At 56.9% G+C, this 23,777-nt stretch overlaps 1 protein-coding gene across 1 annotated transcript in view; it reads right to left on the bottom strand.

Annotated features, from left to right (window-relative positions):
- The window catches only part of LOC104567443 (nuclear receptor coactivator 1-like), a gene marked incomplete at its 3' end in the record, with an annotated part of 57,004 nt that overhangs the window by 5,213 nt on the left and 28,014 nt on the right, over positions 1-23,777 (bottom strand). Inside the window, exons 3-10 of the mRNA XM_088534371.1 lie at positions 22,427-22,593; positions 11,081-11,175; positions 7,454-7,631; positions 5,410-5,589; positions 4,556-4,651; positions 4,042-4,182; positions 3,319-3,466; positions 1,140-2,451 (exon numbers count right to left, since the gene is read on the bottom strand). Coding sequence (XP_088390497.1) covers positions 1,140-2,451; positions 3,319-3,466; positions 4,042-4,182; positions 4,556-4,651; positions 5,410-5,589; positions 7,454-7,631; positions 11,081-11,175; positions 22,427-22,593 — 2,317 coding nt within the window. The remainder of the gene's footprint in view (positions 1-1,139; positions 2,452-3,318; positions 3,467-4,041; positions 4,183-4,555; positions 4,652-5,409; positions 5,590-7,453; positions 7,632-11,080; positions 11,176-22,426; positions 22,594-23,777) is intronic.

Here is a 23,777-nt window from a genome sequence, read left to right as displayed (position 1 = left end):
ATCGCCGCAAGATGGACCCGGAGGGGCGACGATGCCGCGGCCGAGCCGTGACGCCGCTCCCGCTCCGCGATCCCACGACTGGCAACTGCCCTGGATCTCACTGGGAAGGGCAGCCCTCCCAACAGAAACCACGTGGATGCGGAGCAGGAGCTCACTCCGAGCGTGCCTGATGGATGCTCTTCCAGCCTCTGGTAACTCTTTGGAAGCGCTCTGGACCGGGAGCGATGCTTGGAAAAGCGGAGCTCCCGATGAGCCGAAAGCGGCTCCTGAAGGGGCGAGGGACTTATGAACAGCCCCGGGCTCTGAGGCCGGCTCGCTTCCCTGCTGGACAGTGCGCCGGTCCATGTTGGGATAACGGCTTTTTTGGAGCCTTCTTGGAAAAATAACAAATAAAGGGGGAAGGGGGACTGCGAGCACCAACGCTCCTCCCCAGACAGCCCCAGCTTGGCCAGTGTCCTCCTCATCCGGTGGCAATTCCCAACATCCCAGACAGCAGATCTCCAATGGGGATGATGCTGGGGAAAGGACTCCCCAACGCATCTAGCGAGCGGATCCCGCTGGGAAAGCAGAGCCCATTGTGGAAAAAGGGAGCGGGTTGGACTCCCGCTCTCCCACAGGACCGGCCGGGATGTGCAGGGAATGCAGCCCTTATTCCCACCCTCCCTGTGCATCCGCCGTGCGAGCGCTCCGCTGTTATCCCGTATCTCAGCCCGGCAGCAGCGGCTCCACACGGGCTATCGGGCCCGCTCCCGTGTCAGCCCCGCTGGCCTGTTTGCTTAGGAGGGATTAGGCTGCCTTATCCCCGCTGCCATCGCGCCCGGCTTTCAAAAAGAAGGAATCTCTGCCGTCGGGGCCGCGCGTCATGCATATTTATACGCCCCAATCTCCCCGGCAGAGATCTGTTGCTGGATTATTCCGTTTAATAACACCGCTGGGACGACTAAAAGCCTCGTACGACTGCTAAGCTCGGCTGATGGGAGGGCAACGGCGTGAAAATACCCGAGGCCGCGAGCCCCCGAGGTGGCCAAATTAAGGGCTTGCAAGGGGCAAGGCGCTCTCCTCCGGCTTCCTCCACCTCCTACCTCTGCACGTGGAGCGGAGGGAGCAGCGGGAGCCACCTCGGCACCGGGGCCACTCACCTGGCCCTGCGACTCCAGCTTGACGTCCTCGGCGGCGGGCGGCTTGGCCAGCGGCGCCGGGGCCGTGTTGCACGCGTCCATCTGCTCCGTCTTCTCCACCTTCACCTTGACGTCGTCCAGGCTGAGGGCCGGCGCCGCGGCCAGCTCCTTCTCGTCCTTGTCCAGCAGGTAGCGCAGGAGCTGGTGATCCTTGACGTCCTTCTTCTTCAAGGCGTCGGGCTCCAGCTTGACGTCCGGCGCGGCGGGCGGCGGGGCGGCGGCGGCGCTGGGGGCCGCGTCCTTCTTGTCGTGCTCCATGGCCAACGTGGTGATGTCCGAGGGGCTGCCCTCCTGCAGGAGCCGGTGCAGGATCTTGTGGCGCTCGGTGAGCGAGCTGTGCGACGAGGGGCAGGTGCCGCTCGGGGCGCTGGCGCCGGTGCCGGCGCACACCAGCGAGTCCTTGCAGCTGGTGTCGGCGTCGGCGTGCCGCAGCTGCTGCTCCGCCGTGCTGGCCAGCAGCTGCACCAGCTTGTGGCTGGGGCCCTGCGCGCACTTGCCCTCGCCCTCGGCGAGCCGCTCGCCGCCGTGCAGCAGCCCCGAGTCCAGCGCTTTGCCGTCGCCCGACGCGCCGCCGCCGCCGCCGTCCGCCTGGATCATCTCGCTGAGGATGGAGGCGATCTCCTTGCTGTCCTTGGCCTCGGCCTTGGGCGGCTGCGCGCCCAGGCGGCCCGGCGAGCCCTGCGCGCTGAGCTGCCGCAGCGGCGGCGGCGGCGGCGTCGCGTAGCCCACGGGCGCCCCGGGGCCCTCGCCCAGCCCCGCCATGGCGGCGAGCGGCGCGCCGGAGAAGGGCCGCCCGCCGCAGCCGCCGCCGGCCATCCCCACCGGGGAGTGCATGGCGGGCACGCCGGGGGAGAAGGGGTTGTTGCCGGGTCCTCGCGGCCTCGCTGCCAGGCCCGGGCTCACGCGGTGCCTCGGGGACATGAACTGCGGCGGGGTGATGCCCGGGCTGCTCATGGGGGAGCTGTTGAGGTTCAACGTGTGGTTACTGTTCTGGGGACCGGCTTGTCCCTGGCTTAAGGCAACGTTGGCTCCCATCTGGTTCCCGGGCGAGCAGCCGAAGGGCGTCTGGCCGGCGCCGGAGCTGCTGCCGTGGAGGCCGGGGGCCGGCGGCTGCGCGACGTTGCTCGCCATCATGCTGCCGTTGGACGGCGGGAGGGAGGGCGGCAGGGCCAGGCCCTGGCCCGGGGAGACGCTGGCGTTCAGCGAGGGGCTCACGCGCGGCAGCGGCAGCCCCGAGGTGCTGTTCTCCTGCGGGGACAGCATGCCGTGATCCCTGCGGGAAACAGCGGGGAAGGAGAGGTCACGCGGAGCCTTGTCCAAGCCCTCGGCTGCTCCTGCCCTCTCTGCATCTCCATGAAGCCTGGAGAGCAGGAGCTTGCAGGCACTGCTGCAGTCAGATATCCCCCTTCCAGCCCTTCTTTCGGAGGCTGCTCCTGCCCTCTCTGCATCTCTTTTCAGTGGTGGCCACTGATAGGACTAGAGGAAATGGCCGGAAACTGAAACACCAAAAATTCCATAGGAACTTAAGGAAAATTTTCTTAACAGTGGGGGTGCCAGAGCACTGGAACAGGCTGCCCAGAGAGGTTGTGGAGTCTCCTTCTCTGGAGATCTTCCAAACCCGCTTGGACGCAGTCCTGTGCCACGTGCTCTAGGTGACCCTGCGTGTGCAGGGGGTTGGACTAGATGATCTCTAGAGGTCCCTTCCAACCCTAAGCATTCTATGATTCTATGATTCTATGATCTCCATGAAGCCTGGAGGGCAGGAGCTTGCAGGCACCGCTGCGGTCAGACATCCCCCTTCCAGCCCTTCTTTCTGATCTGATTCCAGAGCTTGGAGGGCAGAGGCAGCCCCAAAGCCTCCCCAGAACCATAACCCAGCTCAGGAGCACGGCAGCTCACCGGCTGCATCCCGGCAACGTCACCGACGCTCCAGCAGGAAGACCATGCCGCGATCGCTCCCCTCCAACCCAGCCTCCCTAATGCAGTCCAGCTCCACGGACTTGGCTCACCCGGTTCTACCTGTTCTCCAGAGCCTCTCCCTCCTGAAATACTTTGAGGAGGTTCTCCAGGGCAAGGCACGCGGCCGCAGCACGCCGTGCCAAGGGGGGCCTGCCTTGGCCTGCCGTCCCCCGGGGCTCACCTGTCGATGACGTGGATGCCCATGATGAAGGGCTGCATCTCCGGGCTGGACGGGTAGCAGAGCTTGCACTTGGTGTGGGCGCTGAGGACCGTTCCGTCGCTCAGGGTGAAGCGGTACGAGGGGCTGAAGGCCGTGCCACGCGTCATCACTGGGGGACAAAAGCAGAAATCCGCCCCCGTTAGCGATTCGGAGGGAGGCTGTGATGGCCCGCAAGCGTCGGGAGGAGGATGGAAAGGGCAAAACGGGCCCCAAAGGCAGAAGAGACCCTGAGCTCTGCTTGGAGCAGCACTGGGGCAAGACAGCAGCACCCTGACAGGCACAGCTGTATCCTGGGCATGTTGAGCAACCCCTTGGATTCAGCCTTGGATATTTTGCAGCTCTGCAGGGTTCACACTCCAGGGATGGAGTTTGCATAAGACAAGGGAAGGAAAAAAAAATAAACAGTGCATTCAGCTCAGTGCAATGCCCAAGCTTGGCCTGCAGGAGTTTGTCTTGGTCCTGCCTTCCCCGGAGGGCGCAGAGAAACCTCTCGGCTGGCACGAGGGCAGCGGCAGATCCGCAGGCTCCTCTCCAGCCCGAGGAGCTCTTCCCGCGTTACCCGGCCATTTCACTCCTGCCTCTGGCACTTTGCCATGATTATTGTGGCCTTTGGGGTGTTTTGTCCTCCCGGGAAGCGCTCGGGCAGGGGTGAGGACGGCATTCCCGAGCGGAGGAGCCCGTTACCTTCTTGGAAGAGCTGCTTGGCGTAGGACGGCTCCCTGCCCTGCGGCTGGAAGAAGGCGTAGATGCACTTGCGCACCAGGTCTTCCCAGCCCGTCCTGCCGGCCGCTCGCAGGGAGCTGGTGTCGATGGAGATGATTTTACCTGGATGAGGAGAGAGGAGCCGCATTAGCCCCGCGCAAGGAGGCCACACGGCACAACCAGGCCTGCAAAAACGGGCACGGGAACGAGCTGGAGCTCGGGGGACCAGCGCAAGGCGCGATCCTCGCGGGTAACGCGGTTGTTTCCACAGCCCTTGCATCCATACACAGCTCCAAGCCTGACACAAACCACCCGCCACCCCCGTTGACAGCGGCCACGGCAGGGGATGGAGGGACGCACGGCCCGCGAGCGGCCGGCGCGCGCTGGCGCTCTTCCAGCTCGCCGAACCCAGCATTCCGCAGCCCCCGGGATCCGCGATGCCGACAGGAGCGCGATGCGGCCGGGACCCTCGGGCTGAGCCCCGCCACCACCTTACCTGTGGTGTCCTGCTTGGTCACGAAGGACTCGGAGGGGGCGACGGCGGCGGGCCGAGGCAACCTCCTCGCGATGCAGATCAGGCAGGACTGGAAATCTGCCAAAAGCAAGCGAGGAGGAACAGCAGAGTTAGATGTTACAGCTACCGCTCGCAGGTCAAAATTTTAATTAAAATAACGCCGCCGTGCTCGAGTGCCACGTCCCGCCCTGGAAGGGTTTACCCCGAGCAACCGCCCGGGCCTTCAAAGCAAGCAGGCTGGCTCGAAACCCGGGGTTTGCTGCAAGAGAGACGTTTCCAGCGTCGGGAGAAATTAATTGCAAAGGCTTTTCGGCTCTGGCAGCGTCGCACAATAAAAGTCAGCGCTAAAAGCCAGCGACTGTCAGCTTCAGGCAAAGAATTTGGTCGTAAAATACCGTAATTTATTCCTTCCAGTCATGATCTCTCGTGTAAACCGCAGTGGATTAATTCAGCTAATGCACTGGAAAATAATAGCTGGTATCCAGAGCTGGGAGCAAGGGCGCTTGTGGGAGAGCGTCCGTGCTCTCCTGTGCGGAGGTCCCACGTGCTGAGGAGGCCCTGCCCAAGCCCCCAATTTGAGCACCAAGAAGTTTCCATATGGAATGACATTTGGGGATGCTCAAATGGAGAGCAGGCACAGGCGCCTGGAGCAGGATCATGCTCGGTGGCAAAGCCGTGGCCATCGCCAGCCTTTTGGTGACGGCAAAATTCCCATCCCGCTCCCCACGGTGGCTTTTCCCATCTCGGAGCCCATCCCAGCATTTTGCTTTGAGCGAGGCCGTGGGGAAGCCGGCGGGATCCCGGCGCTGGGCGGGACGCGGCGGCGGCCGCCCTACCTTCGCCTTCCTCCTTGAAGGACTTGGGCTGGGACACGGTGAAGCACTGCATGACCTCGTAGCGCTGCCGAGCCTCCTGGTTCTCCGCGCCCGCCTCGTCCGGCGGCCGGATCAGCATCCGGCAGCTGAACGTGTGGCTGTTGCGTCTCGTCGCTTCCTGGGGCCACGGCACTCCGTTCACTGCGCGGGAATGCGGAAAGGAGGGTTAGGGGCTGCCACCAAGCGCGCGCGGACGGATTTCCCGGAGACCCGGGGACGCCTCTGGGAAAGGGATGGGGGAAAAGAAGGAAGGAGCCCAGAGCACGTTGCCTCCTCTCATTTCCGCAGCCGAGGGGAAGGTCCCTGCGGAGCAGCAAGACCTCGAGGTGCCCGTGCGAGCACCCACGTCACGCGTGGGGAGGGCAACGTGGCCCTAAAACAGCGCTCGACTTTCAGACCCGGCGTTGGAGCTCACACCCCAGAGCGAGGGGAAAAACAGCGGCAACCGAAACAATCTGCGGAGTTTGTCTGGCTGCTCCGGAATTGCAGAACTCTGGAATTCAAACCACTTTTTTTTTTTGGCGAGGCTTGCAGAATTGGCTTTGATTTTTCCATATAACTTTGTCTTCTCCATAATTTCCCTTGCACCAATTTAAAGGCAGATCGTGCTGACGCTCTAGCAAATCTCTTCGGGGATATTTGTATTCACACCCAGTGATTTTGCCACCAGCAGGCTATGAAGCTTTCAAATAAACTGACCTACCAGAAGAGCTGAGGGACTCAAGACATCCAAGTGAAGGCAAAAACCAGCTGTTCACAACCTCAGCCTGGGTAACCACAGGGCTCAGACCAAACCAGGTTCAACGTAACGAGCGCCTGTGAATCTGGGGGCTGAGGGTCAAGACATCCTCATCTTCTGCAACTCGTTCTTCTGCATGAATTTGTTTTCTGCACTGCAGGATCCTCTTTTGAGTCCACCAAGGATCCCCACATCGAGTCCAGGAGGAAAAGCTTGGGCTTTGGTGGCCTCCAGCACCACAGATGTGCCTCCACCTCGCTGTACATCCTGCATCCCTGCTCTCCGTGTCTTGTGGTCACACTGATTGGTGTCTTCTGCTGGCAGGGCCACCATGTAGGCTCGATGTCACCCACGGGTCCTGCTGTCACCCTGTTGACTCTAACCTACCTGGGGAAGAAGCTGCTCTGTCCTGCTGACACCTCCACCAGTGCTGCAGCTGGAGCTCCCCTGTGTGAGCTGGGACCTGCACCCAACCCTGATCCAAGCCAACGCCTCAAAACCCTCCTTAGGAAAAGCCCGAGGACTCCGAGGAGTTTTTCCCGGAGCAGACGGGCAGCTCTGCGGCTCCAAGGTCGGTGCTCTGGGAAATCCGCAGCGTCTTGGCTCACGAAGCCTCGAGGACGTCGCGCCGGAGTCGAGGCTCTGGAACGCACGTGTTTCCCAAAATGCCCGGGTTTTGGGGCTGCGGAGCCAGGGCAGCTTCCTGTCGGGAGCTGAACCCCGGTGCCGTGGAGCAAGGACGGGGATGTGAGAAAGGAGCGCGAACGCTCACGAAGCGACAGACAAACACCTCCTTGGGGTGAACGATGACGCCGAGTCCTCCGGTGCTGTCCACTGGCTTCCCAGCTACTGCAGCCGCTATTTCCTCACAAACTAGTATCAGTTTTCTCCTTAGGGGCTGTTTCTAACTCGGGAAAGGTTTATGGATCATCCTCTGGGTTGTACTTGCAGCCATGGCAAACCATGCAAACCTGCCCATCGCTGCAACGCTGCCCTCGCTGGGGCAGGAACAGCCTCCAGAAATCCATCGAGCAACAAATTCCCGACTCCCGCCTGCTGCTCCCAGGACACCATCCCCAGACCAACGTGCACGGGCCCTCGAACCCTACGAACGCGCCGGAGCTTCCCAGCGCCGGAGCCGAGCGCTTCCAAGAGCCAACCCCCCGGGAGCTCAACCTTCAGCACACTGGGAAAACCCAAAGCCGCAAGCGGAGCCAAAGCATCTCCCCCGGATGGGGACAGGAGGATGCGGGAGCGTGTCCTTACCGAGGGACTTGGGCAGCAGGTTCTTGACGAACTCGGCGTGGTCGCCCACGTGCAGGATGCTGTAGACGCTGGTGTTCATGAGCTCCTCCTGGTTGTAGCCCAGGTAGCCGGTGACGTTCTCGGAGACGAAGACGATGCGGCCCTCGCGGTTCACCACGAAGAAGAAGCCGTCCAGGGCCTGCAAGAAGGGGGCAGAGCGGTGAGGGCGCCGGGGCCCTGCTCCCGAGCGGGATCCCGCACCCGCTCCGGCCGGAGGAACCTGCAAAGCGCAAGGGGGGAAACCACCAAACTTCTAAAAAAGGGGGTTTTGCTGTAGAGCGACATGAAGTGCGAGAAACAGGAAGCGTTTGAAAAATAAATAAAAGGGGGTGAAAAAGAGGAGAAATCCTTTGTGGAAACGGTTCTGGCAGACCCGCTGCAATTTGCCGTGTTCGCCGCTGTTGCCAAGACGACGGCGCGTGGCGCTCCGGGCGCCCGGAACGGAGCCGGGCTCCTGCGGCGCCGCTGCCGCCTCCCCCGTTCCCCCCACGGCCCCTCAGGCCCCTCTCAGCAAAGGTGACCCCGTGAATTCGAGTATTTCAGCGAGGAAAAAGAGCTCAGGTGCAAAACCTCGTGTCAGGGTGCAAACCCCTGTGGTGCCAGGGTGCAAACCCTTGTGCTTGGGTGCCAACCCTTTTGCCAAGGTGCAAACCCATGCAGTGCTCAGGTGCAAACCCTCCTGTGTGGGTGCAAACCTCTGTGGTGCCAGGGTGCAAACCCTTGTGCTTGGGTGCCAACCCTTTTGCCAAGGTGCAAACCCATGCAGTGCTCAGGTGCAAACCCTCCTGTGTGGGTGCAAACCCCTGTGGTGCCAGGGTGCAAGCCCTTGTGCTTGGGTGCAAACCCTTTTGCCAAGGTGCAAACCCATGCAGTGCTCAGGTGCAAACCCTCCTGTGTGGGTGCAAACCCCTGTGGTGCCAGGGTGCAAACCCTTGTGCTTGGGTGCAAACCCTTTTGCCAAGGTGCAAACCCATGCAGTGCTCAGGTGCAAACCCTCCTGTGTGGGTGCAAACCCCTGTGGTGCCAGGGTGCAAGCCCTTGTGCTTGGGTGCAAACCCTTTTGCCAAGGTGCAAACCCATGCAGTGCTCAGGTGCAAATGCTTGTGCCAGGGTGCAAATCCTTGTGCCAGGGTGCAAACTCCTGGGGTGCCAGGGTGCAAACCCTTCTGCTTAGGTGCAAACCCTTGTGTCAGGGTGCAAACCCCTTGCAATGCTCAGGTGCAAACCCTCACGTGTGGGTGCAAACCCTGGTGGTGCCAGGGTGCAAACCCATGCAATGCTCAGGTGCAAACCCTTGCGCTTGGGTGCAAACCCTTGTGCCAAGGTGCAAACCCCTTGTGGTGCCAGGGTGCAAATCCTTGTGCTTTGGGTGCAAACCCTCGTGTCAGGGTGCAAATCCTGTGTCAGGGTGCAAACTCTTGTGTCAGGGTGCAAACTCCTTGCAATGCTCAGGTGCAAACCCTCACGTGTGGGTGCAAACCCTTGTGGTGCCAGGGTGCAAACCCTTGCAGTGCTCAGGTGCAAATCCTTGTGTCAGGGTGCAAACCCCTGTGGTGCCAGAGTGCAAACCCTTGTGTCAGGGTGCAAATCCTTGTGCTTGGGTGCAAACCCTTGTGCCAGGGTGCACACCCCTTGAAATGCTCAGGTACAAACCCTTGTGCCCAGGTGCAAACCTCTGTGGTACCTGGGTGCAAATCCTTGTGCCTGGGTGAAAACCCTTGTGACCAGGTGGAAACCACTGTGGTACCTGGGTGGAAATACTTGCGCCCAGGTGCAAATCCTGTGTCAGGGTGCAAACCCCTTGCAGTGCTCGGGTGCAAACCCGTCCAGGGCTCAGCTGCAAACCCTCGTGCCTGGGTACAAACTCCTGTGGTACCAGGGTGCAAACCCTCGTGCCCAGGTGCAAACTCCTGTGGTGCCAGGGCGTAAATCCTTGTGCCCAGGGTGCAAACTCTTGCACTGCTCAGGTGCAAATCCTCATTCTGAGGTGCAAACCCCTGTGGTAGCAGGGTGTAAATCCTTGTGCCCGGGTGCAAACCCTTGCAGTGCTCAGGTGCCAGCTCTTGGGTGCAAACCCTCAAGGTGCCTGCGTACAACAGCTCATGCGTGGGTGCAAACCCTCGTGGCTGGCTGCAAATCCTCGTTGCACCCGGGTGCAACATCCTCTGAGCAACCCTCACCTGCAGCTCGGTTTGGGGAGGACGGATGGGGCAATGGGAAGGGGGTGTCCGGAGGCAAATCCAAGCAGGAATAGGGTGAATTTGCAAGCATGACTCTGTGCACGTAACGCCCCGAGCTGCCTGGGGACGGGCTCTGCCCCAGCACCCGGGCAGGAAAATGCCACACCAGCAGCAACGTTGCTCTGCATTAAGCGCCCCTCTGCAGTTTAAAACACTTAAAATTACTTTCTTTGTGCTGTTCATGGATGTCCCAACCCAGACAAAAGGTCAAGAGGCACAAAACTTCCCTGAAAATAAACGCTGGGCTCTTCAGAGAACCAGGGCTTCCCCGGCGCCTTCCCAAGATTCCGCCCCAGCTCCAACACCTTGCTCCACGCTGCAGCTGCTCTTTAGATAGATATGCAAAATGATGCATCTATATAATGCAGGAAACTTCTCCCAAATGGGGAAAATATTCCTGCAGAGAAGGCCGAAGTTTCCTTGTGGGTCAAACCAAGTTGGAGCAAGGTGGTTTTGGCACAACCGGCACCTCTGGCGCCGCCTCCTGCGCTGCTGCCAGGAGGAGGCCCATTACCAGATCAGCCCTTGGTGGGTATAAATAACAGCTTTTCAGCATGATTTATAGGTGTAAATAATAATTGGGATCTAAAGGCGTATTTCAATCAGCTGGAGTGCTTATTTGCAAAGCAGCCTTTGCAGAACAGCAGCGCCCTTGTGCTCTTCCCTGCCGAGCCGACGCGCCGGCACCCGGCAATCCAGCCCCGGCGCTTGCTTATTCCACCCGTTTCCTCCTCTCCGTAACGACCACAAGGTTTTTGGGTGCCGTTTGCATCGCCAGGTCGGCCCGGGTGCTCTCCGAAGCATCCGGCCCCTGCTCTGCGCCTTGGCCAAAGGCTCCAGCAGCGCCGTCGCATCCAGATCCTGCATCTTCCCACGTTGCGCCGCACGCTGCAGATCGGGCACCTTTGAGGACACGACTTTGGCTGGGTGTTTGGGCCCTGCTCCTCATCCCTGCTGCTTCCAGGACTCGCTCCCGGGACAATTTTGGCTGTTTGGCATCACCAAACGCAGCCTCCGACTCCTTCTCCCAAAAAACCCCACGCTGCTTTTCACCTCCCGGTTATTTACTGGGCTCCGAGTGGAAATGGCAGGGTAAATCTATGGGCTGTTTTATGCCAGCAATTATGCTATTAGAGGTAATTACGTGAAACGGATTATTAGCCCGTGCTCTTTTGGTCTCCAAACCTGCAATTTTATAAAGCGCTCGAAAGCAAGCGAGGTCCCGCTGGGAAGGTCCCGCCGAACGCTGCCGGATTTATCAAGCCCCTTTGCAGCTCGGTGCAAATAATATATATAAAATATGATAGAAAAATGAAATAATCTGCTTAAGCAGCGGCCAAGCACCTACCTCCAGCAGCAGCGGCCCCAGCGACTCCTTCTCGATCACTCCTTGGCTGCTGGATGAGATGTCCGACTTCTGCACCTCGTCGTCGGCCGCTTTCTCTGCAGCAAAGGAAAAGGCAGGTTTGAGGCCGGGGAACCGGCTCTTCCCATGGGATCGCCACTGGGAGCTGGCAAAAATATTGGGACCAAACTGGCTTTTCCCAATGTCGAGTTGCTCCGAGGACAGGAGTCCGAGAGGCTTCTGCGGTTTCCTTTAATCCCCTGGCCTAGGGAGGGGGAAAGAAGCTGGGAGAAAGAGTTAATGTCATTTTTAATCACAGAAAAATGTAGGTTTTGGTGATTCCATGAGCTGGGGCCACCATGAAGGCAGTCAGACACCGAAGCTGCAAAAATCATGGCAAAAGGGTGCCCTGGTTTTCCAACACCCAGCAGGATTTACAGGTGCCTCCAAAGTCTAAGGCAGTTGTGGTCCCTGGCAGGCCGAAAAATCACATCACTGATGTGAGAAACGCCCAGAAAATTAAGTTTCTTATCAAATAGTCCCCAAATCAGGATGTTATTTGCATTTCCTCATCGCAAAGGTTGTTAAGGTATTTCATCGTGCAGCGACCTTAGACCACTGCCAAAGGCTGTTTTAACCCCCAATTCTAGGAGAAATGTTTGCTTTTCATGTCAGAAGACTGAAAATCCCTTGAGTTTTCCAAGAAAAAAAAAAGGAGGAAAAAAAAGAAGAGAAATGAACAACTTGAAGGAAAACAGCATCCCCCACAGCCCTGGGTCTGGGCTGGGCGCTGGGACACTGAGTTAATTGAAAGGGGAGGTGATTTTGTGAAGACCCAGATCATCAACCGTCCCTGTAGCTGTGTCACCTGCAGGAGCCATGCGGGGAATTTAAAGAAAAAAAAAACATGGAAAAAAGCAATCTGGAAAAGAAAATGGAAAAAAAAGCACCCGCAAAGAGTTGCTTGCTGTCGCACGGAGTCTCCCTGGAAGCTGCGGATTTAATCACGGCCCAAAGCACCGCGCTCGGAAACACGGAATCCGCCCGGCCGAGAACACGCAAAGCCGTGTTCATCCATCAACGCGATTCCCAGGTGGAACACCGGGCACGCATCAAGGTTAAAATTGTGATTTCAAGGTACCTTTCAAGCGTACCAGCTAAAGATACAAGAGACCAGTGTTTGTGTTAACAGAATCGGGTTGATTTTTCCCTTCCGCTTCCCCGGAAAGCCCTTCCAAGCGAATATTCCCAAACCAGGACAACGTCCCACCGTGTTTCAGTGCAATCCACCACGCGGAGGTGACAGCAGCGAGACGGTTCCTACCAGCACGAGGGCTGGAGCCTCCGACCCCGACAAGCCAACGCTTGGGAACGGCCACGTCGGGCTCATAACGACCTGGCTCTGCGGTAGGTCCTCAATCTGGCAATGGAAACCACCTCTGGCAACACCACCCAAGTGTCTACATTGACAACAGCGTTGTATCAACAGTTATATCAACAGTTATCAACAGACAACAGTTATAGCTCCTAACAGTTCTCCAGGGTGGGACGGTCCAGCGAGGACTTCTTGTTTTCTAGTGGTTACTGTTTTCCGGAGCTGCTCTCCTCAATCTGCAGGAGGATCCCGTGAGGTTATCAGAGTGACCCGTGACTCAACCTCATGTCCCAAGTCCCTGGACATCACCCTGCTCCGATGATGTTTGCCTGGGTGGAAACAGCCTCATAAATGTGAGCTTGGATCATATCCATCATTTTAGCTTGCCTTTGTCAAGAACTTGTGCCTTTCTACCTCTCTGGAGAAAAATGAACTTGGGAAAGGAACTAATCCATGAAGAGCAGAGCTAACCAGGTCTGGGTGCCTTCTAGACTACGTGTTTCACCTCCTGCTCTCTGCCCATTACCTTGCTGAAGACTTTCTCCATGCACTGACCAGCCACAGACCTGCTGGCAAACACAACATATGACCAAACAGTCATTAATTCTTTAAGAATAGGTCATCAGCAAACACAAAATGCCCAGAGATGGTGCCGATTTCCTCCTGCATCCTGCTGCACCATCATGTTTTGGTTGCTCTCCTTCTCCATGGAGAGAATACGACTCTTACAGGCAATAACTCCATTATTTTTGTCGTGTACCTACACATTAACGGGCACAACCACGTTCCTTCGGCCTACACAATGCGACTGCATCAAGACACACCAGTTTAATGCATCTGACTCTTTCTGCAAACAACACAAAACCAACACGTTGGAGCCCTGCGTTCCCCCTAACCGACGGCTACGCGCTCGAGTAAGTGGCCATCTATGACCTCCTTCCAGCCAAGGAGCTCGGGGAGGCCGCCCCGTCGCTTCCCTGGAAAAAGCCGGAGGCAGAAATCACCATTAAAGCTGCTATTTGACAGCTGCAGAGCGGAGGCGGAACCAGCTCGGCTTTTCCAGGCCTTGCTGGAGCACGTGAGTTCGTTACCAGCCTCTCGGTAATGAGAAGCTCTAACACCTACAGCTTGGGCCCAAGGCAGCAACCTCTGCTCCGACCCATTCCTTGGCCAGCTCCATGTGGAAAAACCTGGATTTTTACTTGCCCAACATGCCAGCAGCAAAGGAGAGCCCGCTGCCCTCAAAACAGACAGAAAAGGTGCTTCTTTCTGCCTTCACACCTCTTGGAGTTAAACATTAATGGAGGGTAGATGTCTTAAGCGAAAAAGGCTGCTTGTCTGAACAATGTCAGGAAAAATTATACGGTGCCGACCGAATGCAAAATTAATGAGCGCTGAACGCTGACAGGAGGACAGGACGGAGGAGCTCCGAGATCCAGCGGGTGGAAGGGAATAAAGGAATAAAGGGAGGAGAAAAACTTTCATCTCCAGCTGCAGGATTTAATGAGTTCCCCCCAAAACGGTGTCAAGGCGGCACGGCCGGATCTGCGGAGAGGAGAACGCAGGCGGCTCCCCCTCGGCGCTGGCGTAGCCTCCGTTCTCCTCCTGCAGGCACAAACTGCGTTACAACACGGCTTTAATGAGCCGATTTAATTAATTTTGCAAAGAATTAGACCGACTGTCTGTTCCCGGATCCCGAAGCTGCATCCCGAAGCCCCGCACGCTGGAGCCCACCAGAAGTTGCTATGAAAAATGCAGCGGTGCCAAGCGCCGGGCGCGTCGCGGGGAGCTGGTGCTTCCCGGTGGCTCCCGAAGCGCCGGCTCCTCTCCCCAGGCACTATCCCTGTGCCTCCCGTCTGTCCCTGCTCGCTTGCAAATGGAAAAACTGGCAACCTGGAAGCGCGGAGGGGACGGGGTGCTGTGCGGAGAGCAGCGCTCGCTCGGTCCGTGGATGCAACCGCGGCTCCAGGCCGTGGGATGGTCCCGCGGGGCCAGGGACAACCTGGGGACCGGGATGATGCTGCTTTTTTTGGTAGATCTGCCCAGATCCTGCTCAGTTTCAGCCTCTCAAAGGAGCTTTGAATCTTTGTGTGCAACTCCTACGCCAACCTCAACCCCCTGGAGCTTCCCAGCTCTCAGGGCCCGGGGGGCAAAGGGCTAAGAGGCCACTTGGCTCAAACCTCAATCATCTTGAGGGTCTTTTCCAACCAGAATGACCCTAAGATCCGTTTTGGTGCCCATCCCCAGGAAAGGGCCCGGGGACGCGCGATGCCGGGGGACGCGCGGCGGGCGAGCTCCGCTCCCGGCGTTCCCCTTCCAGCGCCGCTCTCCGTAGCGCGGACTCCGTGATTTAGAAGGCAGTTAGCCGAGGCTGGCAGCTCAATTAATTACGGCACGCACATCCTGGGATGCAGGCGGGAAGCTGCCCAAACTGCAAGGGCAGAAAGAGGAGCTCCAACATCATCTCCAGGCTCCCGGCGGCGCCCGCGGCTTGGCCGCGCTCCAGGCCCGGCGCTCCGTCCTCCGGCTCCGGCTCCTCTCTCAGCGCTGCAAAACGCCCCGGGATGAAACGGGGCCGCCCGGAGGTGCCCGCGCTCCAGCTCTGCTGCTTCCAGGGATTCATTCAGCCCCTCCGAGGGCGAGGGGGAAGCGCTTCCCTATGGATGAGCCTCGCTCCTTGGGAACACTTAGATGATTGCCATTGCCTAGGGCAGGCAAACCTGCAAACATCCCTCTCCAGAAAGGACAAGGTGGCCCAGGAAAAAGGACATTCCGGGAAGGGGGTTTTTCCCCCTCATTTTCTGCCCTTCTTAAAAACGAGGCAGAATCAAGCAAAAAAAAGGAGCTCACCCAGCACAGCAGAAGGCAGGAGGAGGAGTCTTTTCTACAGGTGGTTTATGAGTCTCTGCATGATCCACACGCCTGTTACATCCTATCAGATCCTTTTCTTACAGCTAGGTGCTAAAGGATTTATTAGTTCTTGACAGTGTGAGATGCTTAAAAGCTTGAGGATATAATAGCCAAATGTTCACTCGTTAAAATAAAGGCAACGTTTGGAGAGGCCTGTGCAATTCTTAGCAGCCTCCCCCTTCCCTTTGTGCTATATTTAACCTGCCAACTCGATTAAAACTGTCAGGAGAGGAATGAGAATTTTATTGACAGGCTTCGTAGGTGGCAGGGCTCTCTAAAATAAACATATCCAGAGGATGCTCCCTGGTGTCGCCGTGCAGGCAGCGATGTTTGCCGCGCTGACCTGGGGGAGTTTGTATCCGAAATCAATCCCTGATAGCGAGCGGATTCCCGGGGATCTAGGGAGACGGGCTTCCCGACGGGATACGCAGCCTTCTGTGCCTTTCCCATCGAAACGCCTGGAGGAGAAGAGAGGCAGGGCGTGAAACTCCCGGATTCGGCTCCGAGGGGCTCTTCACGTGCCCCATCCGCGCTGGAATTGGGGCTGGGAGAGCATCACCTAAACCCACGCAACAATTCCCGCCTCCGCTTGCCGCTCCGCGTGGATCCGACGCGTTCCCCGCGCGCAGGACGCGGGAAGCAGGATCTCCACGGTGAAGATTCACCAGGTTGGAGGCCAGGGGAGCTCCTTGGAGGAGCCCATCTAACTTCCTTTTGGACACGCTGCAGAGCTCTCCAGCTTTCCAAACCACGAGACGTTTTCTCCAGCCCTTGAATGACGTTTGTGGCTCTCCTCTCCACCTTCTCTACACTTTCCCATCTCCTTTTTTCCAGCACAGACACCAGATCTTCCTTGTGCATTCCAGTTTTGTCCCCCCAACATCACACACGGGGTAACGATACCCAAGGGACCATTTCAGACCTCTTGGTTTTGTCCCATCAGTCATGAGGACTTTCTGCTCTCCTAGGATCTCCAGATGGCTTCCAAGAGCACCATTTACCAGGGAATGGCCCATCCACCCTTCCGGTCTATAGATGTATAACCCTGTTTGTGGCCAAACTGTGCTCTTGTGTTTCACTCATCAACCAAGAAGATCAACTTTTGGCAAAACTCGGGGACGCTTCACCTAGAGGTGACAGAGGCGATGACAACGCTCAGCCACAACCTTGGGCCACAGCGAAGACCGGCTGGGGCGTCTGGCACAACCTAGAAGATCTCGTAAGACCTCATTTGAGGAATAGTGACAGTCTGGGCCACTAAACGCCAGAAAAACGGACTTAAATTGGAAGAAGGAGAGAAAAGAGGAGGAATCGCTTGAGTCTGAACCCAAGGCTGATGTGGCCAACAGTTTGGGGGTCAAGACGGAGCTCTTCTCCCAACCAACGTGGGTCATGCCGACCCCGGGGCAGAGCAACGTGGTGGCCACGGAGGAGCCCTGGGAAGACAAAGCCCAACTCCCCTTTCTGACCTCCCTTCAAGCACACAAAAGCAGGACGGCTCCAATAAAGTCGATGCGTTTGCAGCGGAGACCGCCGAGCCCGGCTGACAGCTGTAGCCTGAAGAGATTGCCATCTAATTTTAGAGTTGACACCAACCTTAATGTGGTTTTAATTAATTAATTAAAAATCCTTTAATTAATGTAAACCCCTTAAAGCGGTTTTAATTTACTCCACATCCAGGAGACATTTCCCCTTGCTCTGCTCCTCGGATGCCATTTGGCTGCTTGCTTTTGTTCTTCAACGAAACCCCAGATGTTAGACCTCAACTCCGGTTGTGCTAGACCTCAACCTTGGTTGTGTTAGACCTCAACCTTGGTTGTGTTAGACCTCAGCTTTGGTTGTGCTAGACCTCAACCTTGGTTGTGCTAGACCTCAGCTTTGGTTGTGTTAGACCTCAGCTTTGGTTGTGCTAGACCTCAGCTTTGGTTAAGGTTAGACCTCAGCTTTTGTTTGTAGTGCAGGTACTGAGCAGTCTCGGCGACATAAAATCCCTTTTTTTTGGAGATCTTCCATCTTCTGACTTTGGCTTCTGCCCCCTTATGCTTCCTACTGGCCTCACAAATCTTAGTTTCTCCTGCATCCAGCCACACTTTTCACTTAAACTTCACATCCCAACTTCTCCTTCTATCCTTTGGCCCGTTCCCTTTTGCACTCCTCATCTCCAGCTGAGCTTCCACTTGAGGGTCACTTCTAAGGTCCTGGGAGATCCGTTGAACTACCAAAAGTTGCACTCAAATGCCTCGAATTGAGCATCTCCCACTTACCTCCAAATTCCTTTGGAAGTGGAGGGAGAAGAGCTGTCCCCTGCAGGCACCCGCCCTGGGCAGGCTTTGAAGGAAGGGGCTGAGGGGGGACACGTGAGAGCAGCAGCACTGTCCCCAATGTCACGTCCTCCTGGGATCACTCTTCACCATTGGCCCTTCTGGACAACCCATGTCCTGTAGAGCGGCCGTCGGCTCCTGTCTTCAACCCGCTCCGCTCATCCGACCGGCTCTTACGTTCCGCCTCCAGAGCTGGGTCACCCTCATGCAACCTCTTGGTAAAGGAAGGTGAGAACTTTTTTCCCCAGCGAAAAATCGGGAAATATCCCCCTGTTTGGGATTAAGCAGCAGCGAGGATCCCGATCCGCGCTCTCCCGTGCCCCCCGCCGCGCTCCTGACCGCGGCCCAGCTCCGAGGAACGCGGCGCTGACAGGCTTCATCCGCAGCCACAAAGTTCCTAACCCAGCTGGAATCCCCTAATCTCTCCAATTTGCAGGAACCGAGGCGAGGCGGGAGGGAAAGCAGCTGATCCCGCAGGTTTCGCCGCTCCTGCCCGTTTCCCGGTCCCGGCGCTGCCTCCTCTAGGACACGGCACCAGATGGGACAACCCTTATGGATCACGGATGCCCCCCAAGTGACACAGGGATCCTCAGCAACGGGGGAAAACGCTGCCCTTGGTCCCGAGACTCGCGTTTGGCCCAACGTTTTCACCAGTGATCTTCGCACAAAATCTATGAATGCTTTAAAATAAACCTCCTGCTGACGCAAAGTCAAAGGAGGAGGGTGGGATTACGCCATGGGGAGAGAGAAGAGCTGGAGTGAAGACGAGTTCAAAATAGAAAATGCAAGAACGTGCAGTTAGAGAGAGGGGGATGTTCTGCCGGGAGCTGGGAACTCAACGGTGGGAATTAGCAATGGGGACCAGGAGCCGGGGAGCAGGAACCTGGGAAGCCGGACACCAGGGTCACCACCGGCGACCAGGAGCTTCTCACGGAACCACAGCAAGAAGGGATCAAGTTCAGGGCCTGTCTGGCAGCGACAGGGACCTGAGAAGGTTAACCAGAACCTGGAAATATTCCTTAAAACCCACGCACCGTGCAGGAACGTGAATTCATACAGCATCTTTCCTCACGTCACTGCGGCCCCACCTTCACAAACCCAAGACGAAACTCAGGGCCCTACAGAAGAGGCTTCTGGCTGTCCCACCAAGGAGCTCTGAGCGCTAGAAGCTGCACAAGTTTATAATAAAATAATTCCAGGGCCAAATCCAACCATATGACAAGACAGCAGGGAAACATAATTAAAGGGAAGCCACTGACAGCCCAATGATCGCATGCAACAGAGCAGCCAAAGTCAATAATGACTTCATATACTACACTTAATTAACCTCCTATATTTACCCAAAAGGAAAATTATTTCCTCAAGTAGGTTAAAATACAAATCGGGGTAGGAGTGAATTAAGGGCTCGCTGCAACGGGGGTTGAAGCAGGGACAGGTGACAGAGAGCCCCGGTGTGCCCAAGGTCGCCCGTGTTTGAGCAAGACCCCAGGTTCTGCAGAGGTGAAACCTCTGAAGAACCCCCGCGTTTATCCGAAAGGAAAAGGAGCTTCCTGCCCTCCCGCGGCAGCGTTGACGACCGGGTGTCGTCTTCTTTGCAGGTTAATGCAGTCATGTCTAGAAGCGAAGAAAAAACCTAATTCGTCATCTACTGCCCTTCGGAAACGTCCTCTAATCAGGTCAACCCTCCGTAACGTCGCTACACGACTCAGCTGCATTGTCTGAAGATCTGGACTCTGCTTTTCCAGGTACCTGTGGGATAAATCCAGCAGCATCACCGCTGGAAGGGGCCGTCTGGCGCTCGCGATTCCCGGCGTTGCCGTGAAAACCCTTCCACGGAGGCGACACGCGGCCCAGCAGCCCCCGAGCCCATCCTTGCTTTTGGCAGCTCCGGAGTGGATCTCCTGGGGCTTTTGGACCTGAGAGAGACAGAAACTAATAACCCGCACGCCGAGGGTCCTGGCCGGGACGAGCGATGCGCCGGCTTCCAGCTCCCTCGCGGCTCTCGGCCCCGAGTTCCCGCGGAAAAGCAACATCCTGCAGCACAGCGGGAGCAGCCGGCGGCAGCGGGCAGACACGGGAAGGACGGGGGGAAGCGGGTCCCGCCGCGGCCCGCGCTCGCTTGCAGCACGCGACGAGGTGTTTCAAGGACAACCCTCCGCGGCGGCGCGAGCTCGCGGGCAGCGTCACGAGCAGCTCGATGCCATTTGATTTATTCTATGAAGACGCCGCGTTTGCCCTCCTGCTTCGGGAGGAAATTAAGCGCCCTCTGAGCCGGGAGGGCTTTGGAGGGGAGACGGAGGGACCTCCCGAGGTTGGCGGGTCCACAGGAAGATGAGGTGTCCCCCGGCAAAGGCGGATTATGGAGGGTCTCCTTGTGCTGAAGGCACTTCCAACGCCAGGATGCTGGTGCAGCACACACCATGCGGAGGTGCTGGGGATCAGTGCGGGTCTGATACCCACCAGAGAGCGTCGGGGGTCCCGCAAGGGGCTGGGAGCTTGGAGAGCAGCGGCACAAAGAGCAGGGTACAAAGTTCAGGCTGCAGCCCGGTCATGCTGCCTCCGCCTCTCCGATCTCCATCTGTTCTGTTTCCAGCACCCTCCAATCTCCATCTGATCCATCTCCATCATCCTCCAATCTCCATCTCCACCATTTCTCCAACCTCCATCAACATCATTCTCCAACCTCCATCTACCCCACCTCTACCATCTCTCCAGTCTCCATCTCCACCATCTCCACGATCTCCACCATCTCCATCTATTCTTTCTCCATCACTCTCCAACCTCCATCTACCCCATCTCTACCACCTCTCCAATCTCCATCTATTCTATCATCTCCATCACTCTCCAGACTCCATCTACTCCGTCTCCACCATCTCTCCAACTTCCATCTATCCCATCTCCATCACTCTCCAACCTCCATCTGCCTCAGCTCCACCATCTCTCCAGTCTCCATCTCCATCACCTCCACGATCTCTCCAATCTCCATCTATCCCATCTCCATCACTCTCCAGACTCCATCTACCCCAGCTCCACCATCTCTCCAGTCTCCATCTCCACGATCTCTCCAATCTCCATCTATCCCATCTCCATCACTCTCCAGACTCCACCTGTTCCGTCTCCACCATCTCTCCAACCTCCACCTCCATCATCTCCACAGTCTCCATCATCCTCCAGCTCCTCCTGCATCTCCAAAGCACCCCAGCCTGGGGTTGGGAGCTCCATGAGAACCAACCTGGGTCCCGCAGAAGCAGCCAGCCCGCTCCAAGGCTGCTATTTAGCAGCACATTTGGAGCTCTCTTCCCTTTGCCGAGCACCCCAGGCCCAGCTGCTTCAGCCGCCCTTTCTCCTCCTTTCCCCCGGAGGGACCGGGCTGCGACGCGGCCCGGGAAGCGGCGCAGCCCAAACCACGCGCCTCTAAATCTCCCAACTTTTGCGGGACAGATGAACGCTGAAAAATTAACTGCCTGGCCCCTTCCTCTGCTGCATTTATTGCTGTCTTGGCAGATGAATTTCAGGTTGCTGCCACAGCCGCAAACTGCTTGTTCTGCCAACTGTACATTACTAACATTGGAAGGTGGCCAAACCTAGGAATCTTTTCTAAAAGCATTTGCTTCATACTTTAAATAGCAGCCCGGCGCGCAGGGGGAGGGCTCCGCTGCTGCATGCGAGCCGTTCCCGAGCCTGCTGCTCTCCTCCGGCCTCCTCCAGCTGAAATCCAAGGGAGCTTTTGTAGGGAAAGGTGGAAAGGGAGGTGTGGAGGGGCAGCCGGGCCCCTCGAGGGAGGCGGGGGGCTGTTGTGCAGCCGGGAAACGGAGAGGATGAGGAGGAGAAGCAGAAGGACGCGGGGAGGGCAGCGCTTCTCTGCATAGTAACTGATGTAAGAGCTAACACAGAAAATTGTCTCTGCCCGCAGGACAAATGTTCCCGTGTTCAGACACATTTCTCCGACCTCCTCATGTAAAATCTGCTGCGGGAACACTGGGAAGAACTGCTGTAGGTGCAGCTCCTTCTCCGATGATTTGGTGCAGCGCTCGATCCGCCTGCGCTACGGAGCAGAGCTCTGGGAACAGCATTTTTAAGCAGTGCTCATCCCTGTTAATGTTCAGCCCCACTGTGCAGCGTCAAGAAAACGAATGAATCCCCAAACTAACGAATCCCCAAAGCGTCGCCCCGACCTGCAGGACGGCCGGGCTGAACCGGCCTCCGCTCGGGTATCCGTGTCCCGGCTCCATGGGGCTTACGGATCCTCCGGCATCCGCTTGTGCTGGATGCTCCGGCAAAGGCAACACGTGGCTGCTCGCGCTGGCCCCCGCGCCGTGCACGCGCCAGCCTCCGAGACGATGCTCAGGGGATGTTCTAACCTTCACGGGCCTCCTCCAGCATCCTTCTCGCTCACACGACTCCAGGGACCCGAACCTGAAGGTTTCAAAGGCATTTCCCTGCGTTGTCACCTACGGAACAACTTTGGGAGGAACGAGGAGCACCGAGCCCGGTGACGTGCCCTCCGGCACGCGTTTGTGCTGCTGGATGGGTGGCCCCAGGAACACGGGTGCCCTTTCCAAGCGCAAGCACAAAGTCACCTTTTTACATCGGCGCTTTAGCAGAAGCAGGGACAGAAAAGTGGAACAAACGGAGCTGTCCCCAAGCCATGTTTTTCATCGCAATTCAGTGCCCGAAACCACCAGGAGGGGATTTGCACTCTAAAGCTTCCAGACAATGAAAGTCGGGAGGCTGCAGCTTTACCTTGTTCCAACCTCTTCATCTGCTGGATCTGATCAACCGTCTTCTTCAGGATCTTGCATTTGTCGGGTTTGACACTCAGGGTGTCGATGTCCCCGATGTTTGCAGACAGCAGCTCCGCCAGCTCCTCTAAATATTTGTTCTCCTGTTCCCGTCGCCGCTTTTCATTGCTGTTAGAGACAAAAAAGGAGAATTAAAAGGCATGGTAATGATTTTTCCTTTGCTCAGCCCAACTTCACCTCTGCACTGTTCAAGCACCTAAAATCACAGGTCCTGGCTAGAGCCACCACCATGCTGTCACCTGAACACCTTTGAATCACTGGGGAATTACTCCAAGCTTTTCTCTATATTCATACATATGAAAATAAAGAAAATAATGCCAAGGAAGATGCACACGACAAGCCAAGAGCTCCCATATTCCCTTAACAAAACCAGACCTGGATGCCTCTGTCTCCCTCTCAAAAACAGTTAGAAAGCTGCACATCTTTCCCAAAGGCTTCAGCCATCACGGAATTATAGCCCAAGTTGGTGTAACGAGGCTCAAAAATGTGCTAGAATCCACCAAAGTGACTCAGAATCAACAGCGACAGGGCTAAGAGGGAAAGCATCCACGGGCTCAACTTCTTCCCACCAAAAAGAGCTTTTGCTTTAGCTTCAAGTCAGTTCCAGAAGGCCTAACTCCATCCCACCAACTATTCCAAAATTCTGGGAATTGAAATACAATTATTTAGGTGTTATAACACGGCTATCCTGAAAGCCACTCTGGACACTGGAACATACACTTCTGCCAAAGGTAAAGCATCAGACCCCCTCCAAAAACCTTGCCTGTCACATGAGAGAAACAAATACATTTTCCCTAACGTGCCTCCCACTAGAGCAACTACAGGATGAGATGAGAAGGGCTCAAAATGTCCACAGATGTCCACGTCACTGAATGGACTATATGTTTTCATTGTTGATAACTCACATCATTTTTCTTGCAGCCCCTGCAGCTCACTATTTTATAAAGGCCTAAAAATGCCTAAAATTTACCAGGCACCAAGAAGCTAACGAGACGCGTGTGATACGATGATGGCCTGGAAGATGTGCATCATTTCCTGGGCGTTTTATAGCATGCAAATATCTAGCAAGCATGGGGATTCCTCAAAGGACACCCAACTCATGGTGGATGATAAGTTGCCCATGAGGCAGCAGTGTGCCCTCGTGGCCAAGAAGGCCAACGGGATCCTGGGGTGCGTTAAGAAGAGCGTCTCCAGCAGGTCGAGGGAGGGGATCCTGCCCCTCTACTCAGCCCTGGTGAGGCCACATCTGGAGTATTGTGTCCAGTTCTGGGCTCCACAGGACAAGAGGGATG

The sequence above is a fragment of the Tinamus guttatus genome, unplaced genomic scaffold (assembly GCF_059628265.1).
Source record: "Tinamus guttatus ecotype Peru unplaced genomic scaffold, ASM5962826v1 Tinamus_guttatus_pri_ptg000548l, whole genome shotgun sequence".
Taxonomy (NCBI): domain Eukaryota; kingdom Metazoa; phylum Chordata; class Aves; order Tinamiformes; family Tinamidae; genus Tinamus; species Tinamus guttatus.
Note: the sequence above shows the minus strand (reverse complement) of the source record. Positions and strands in the feature narration are given on the sequence as shown.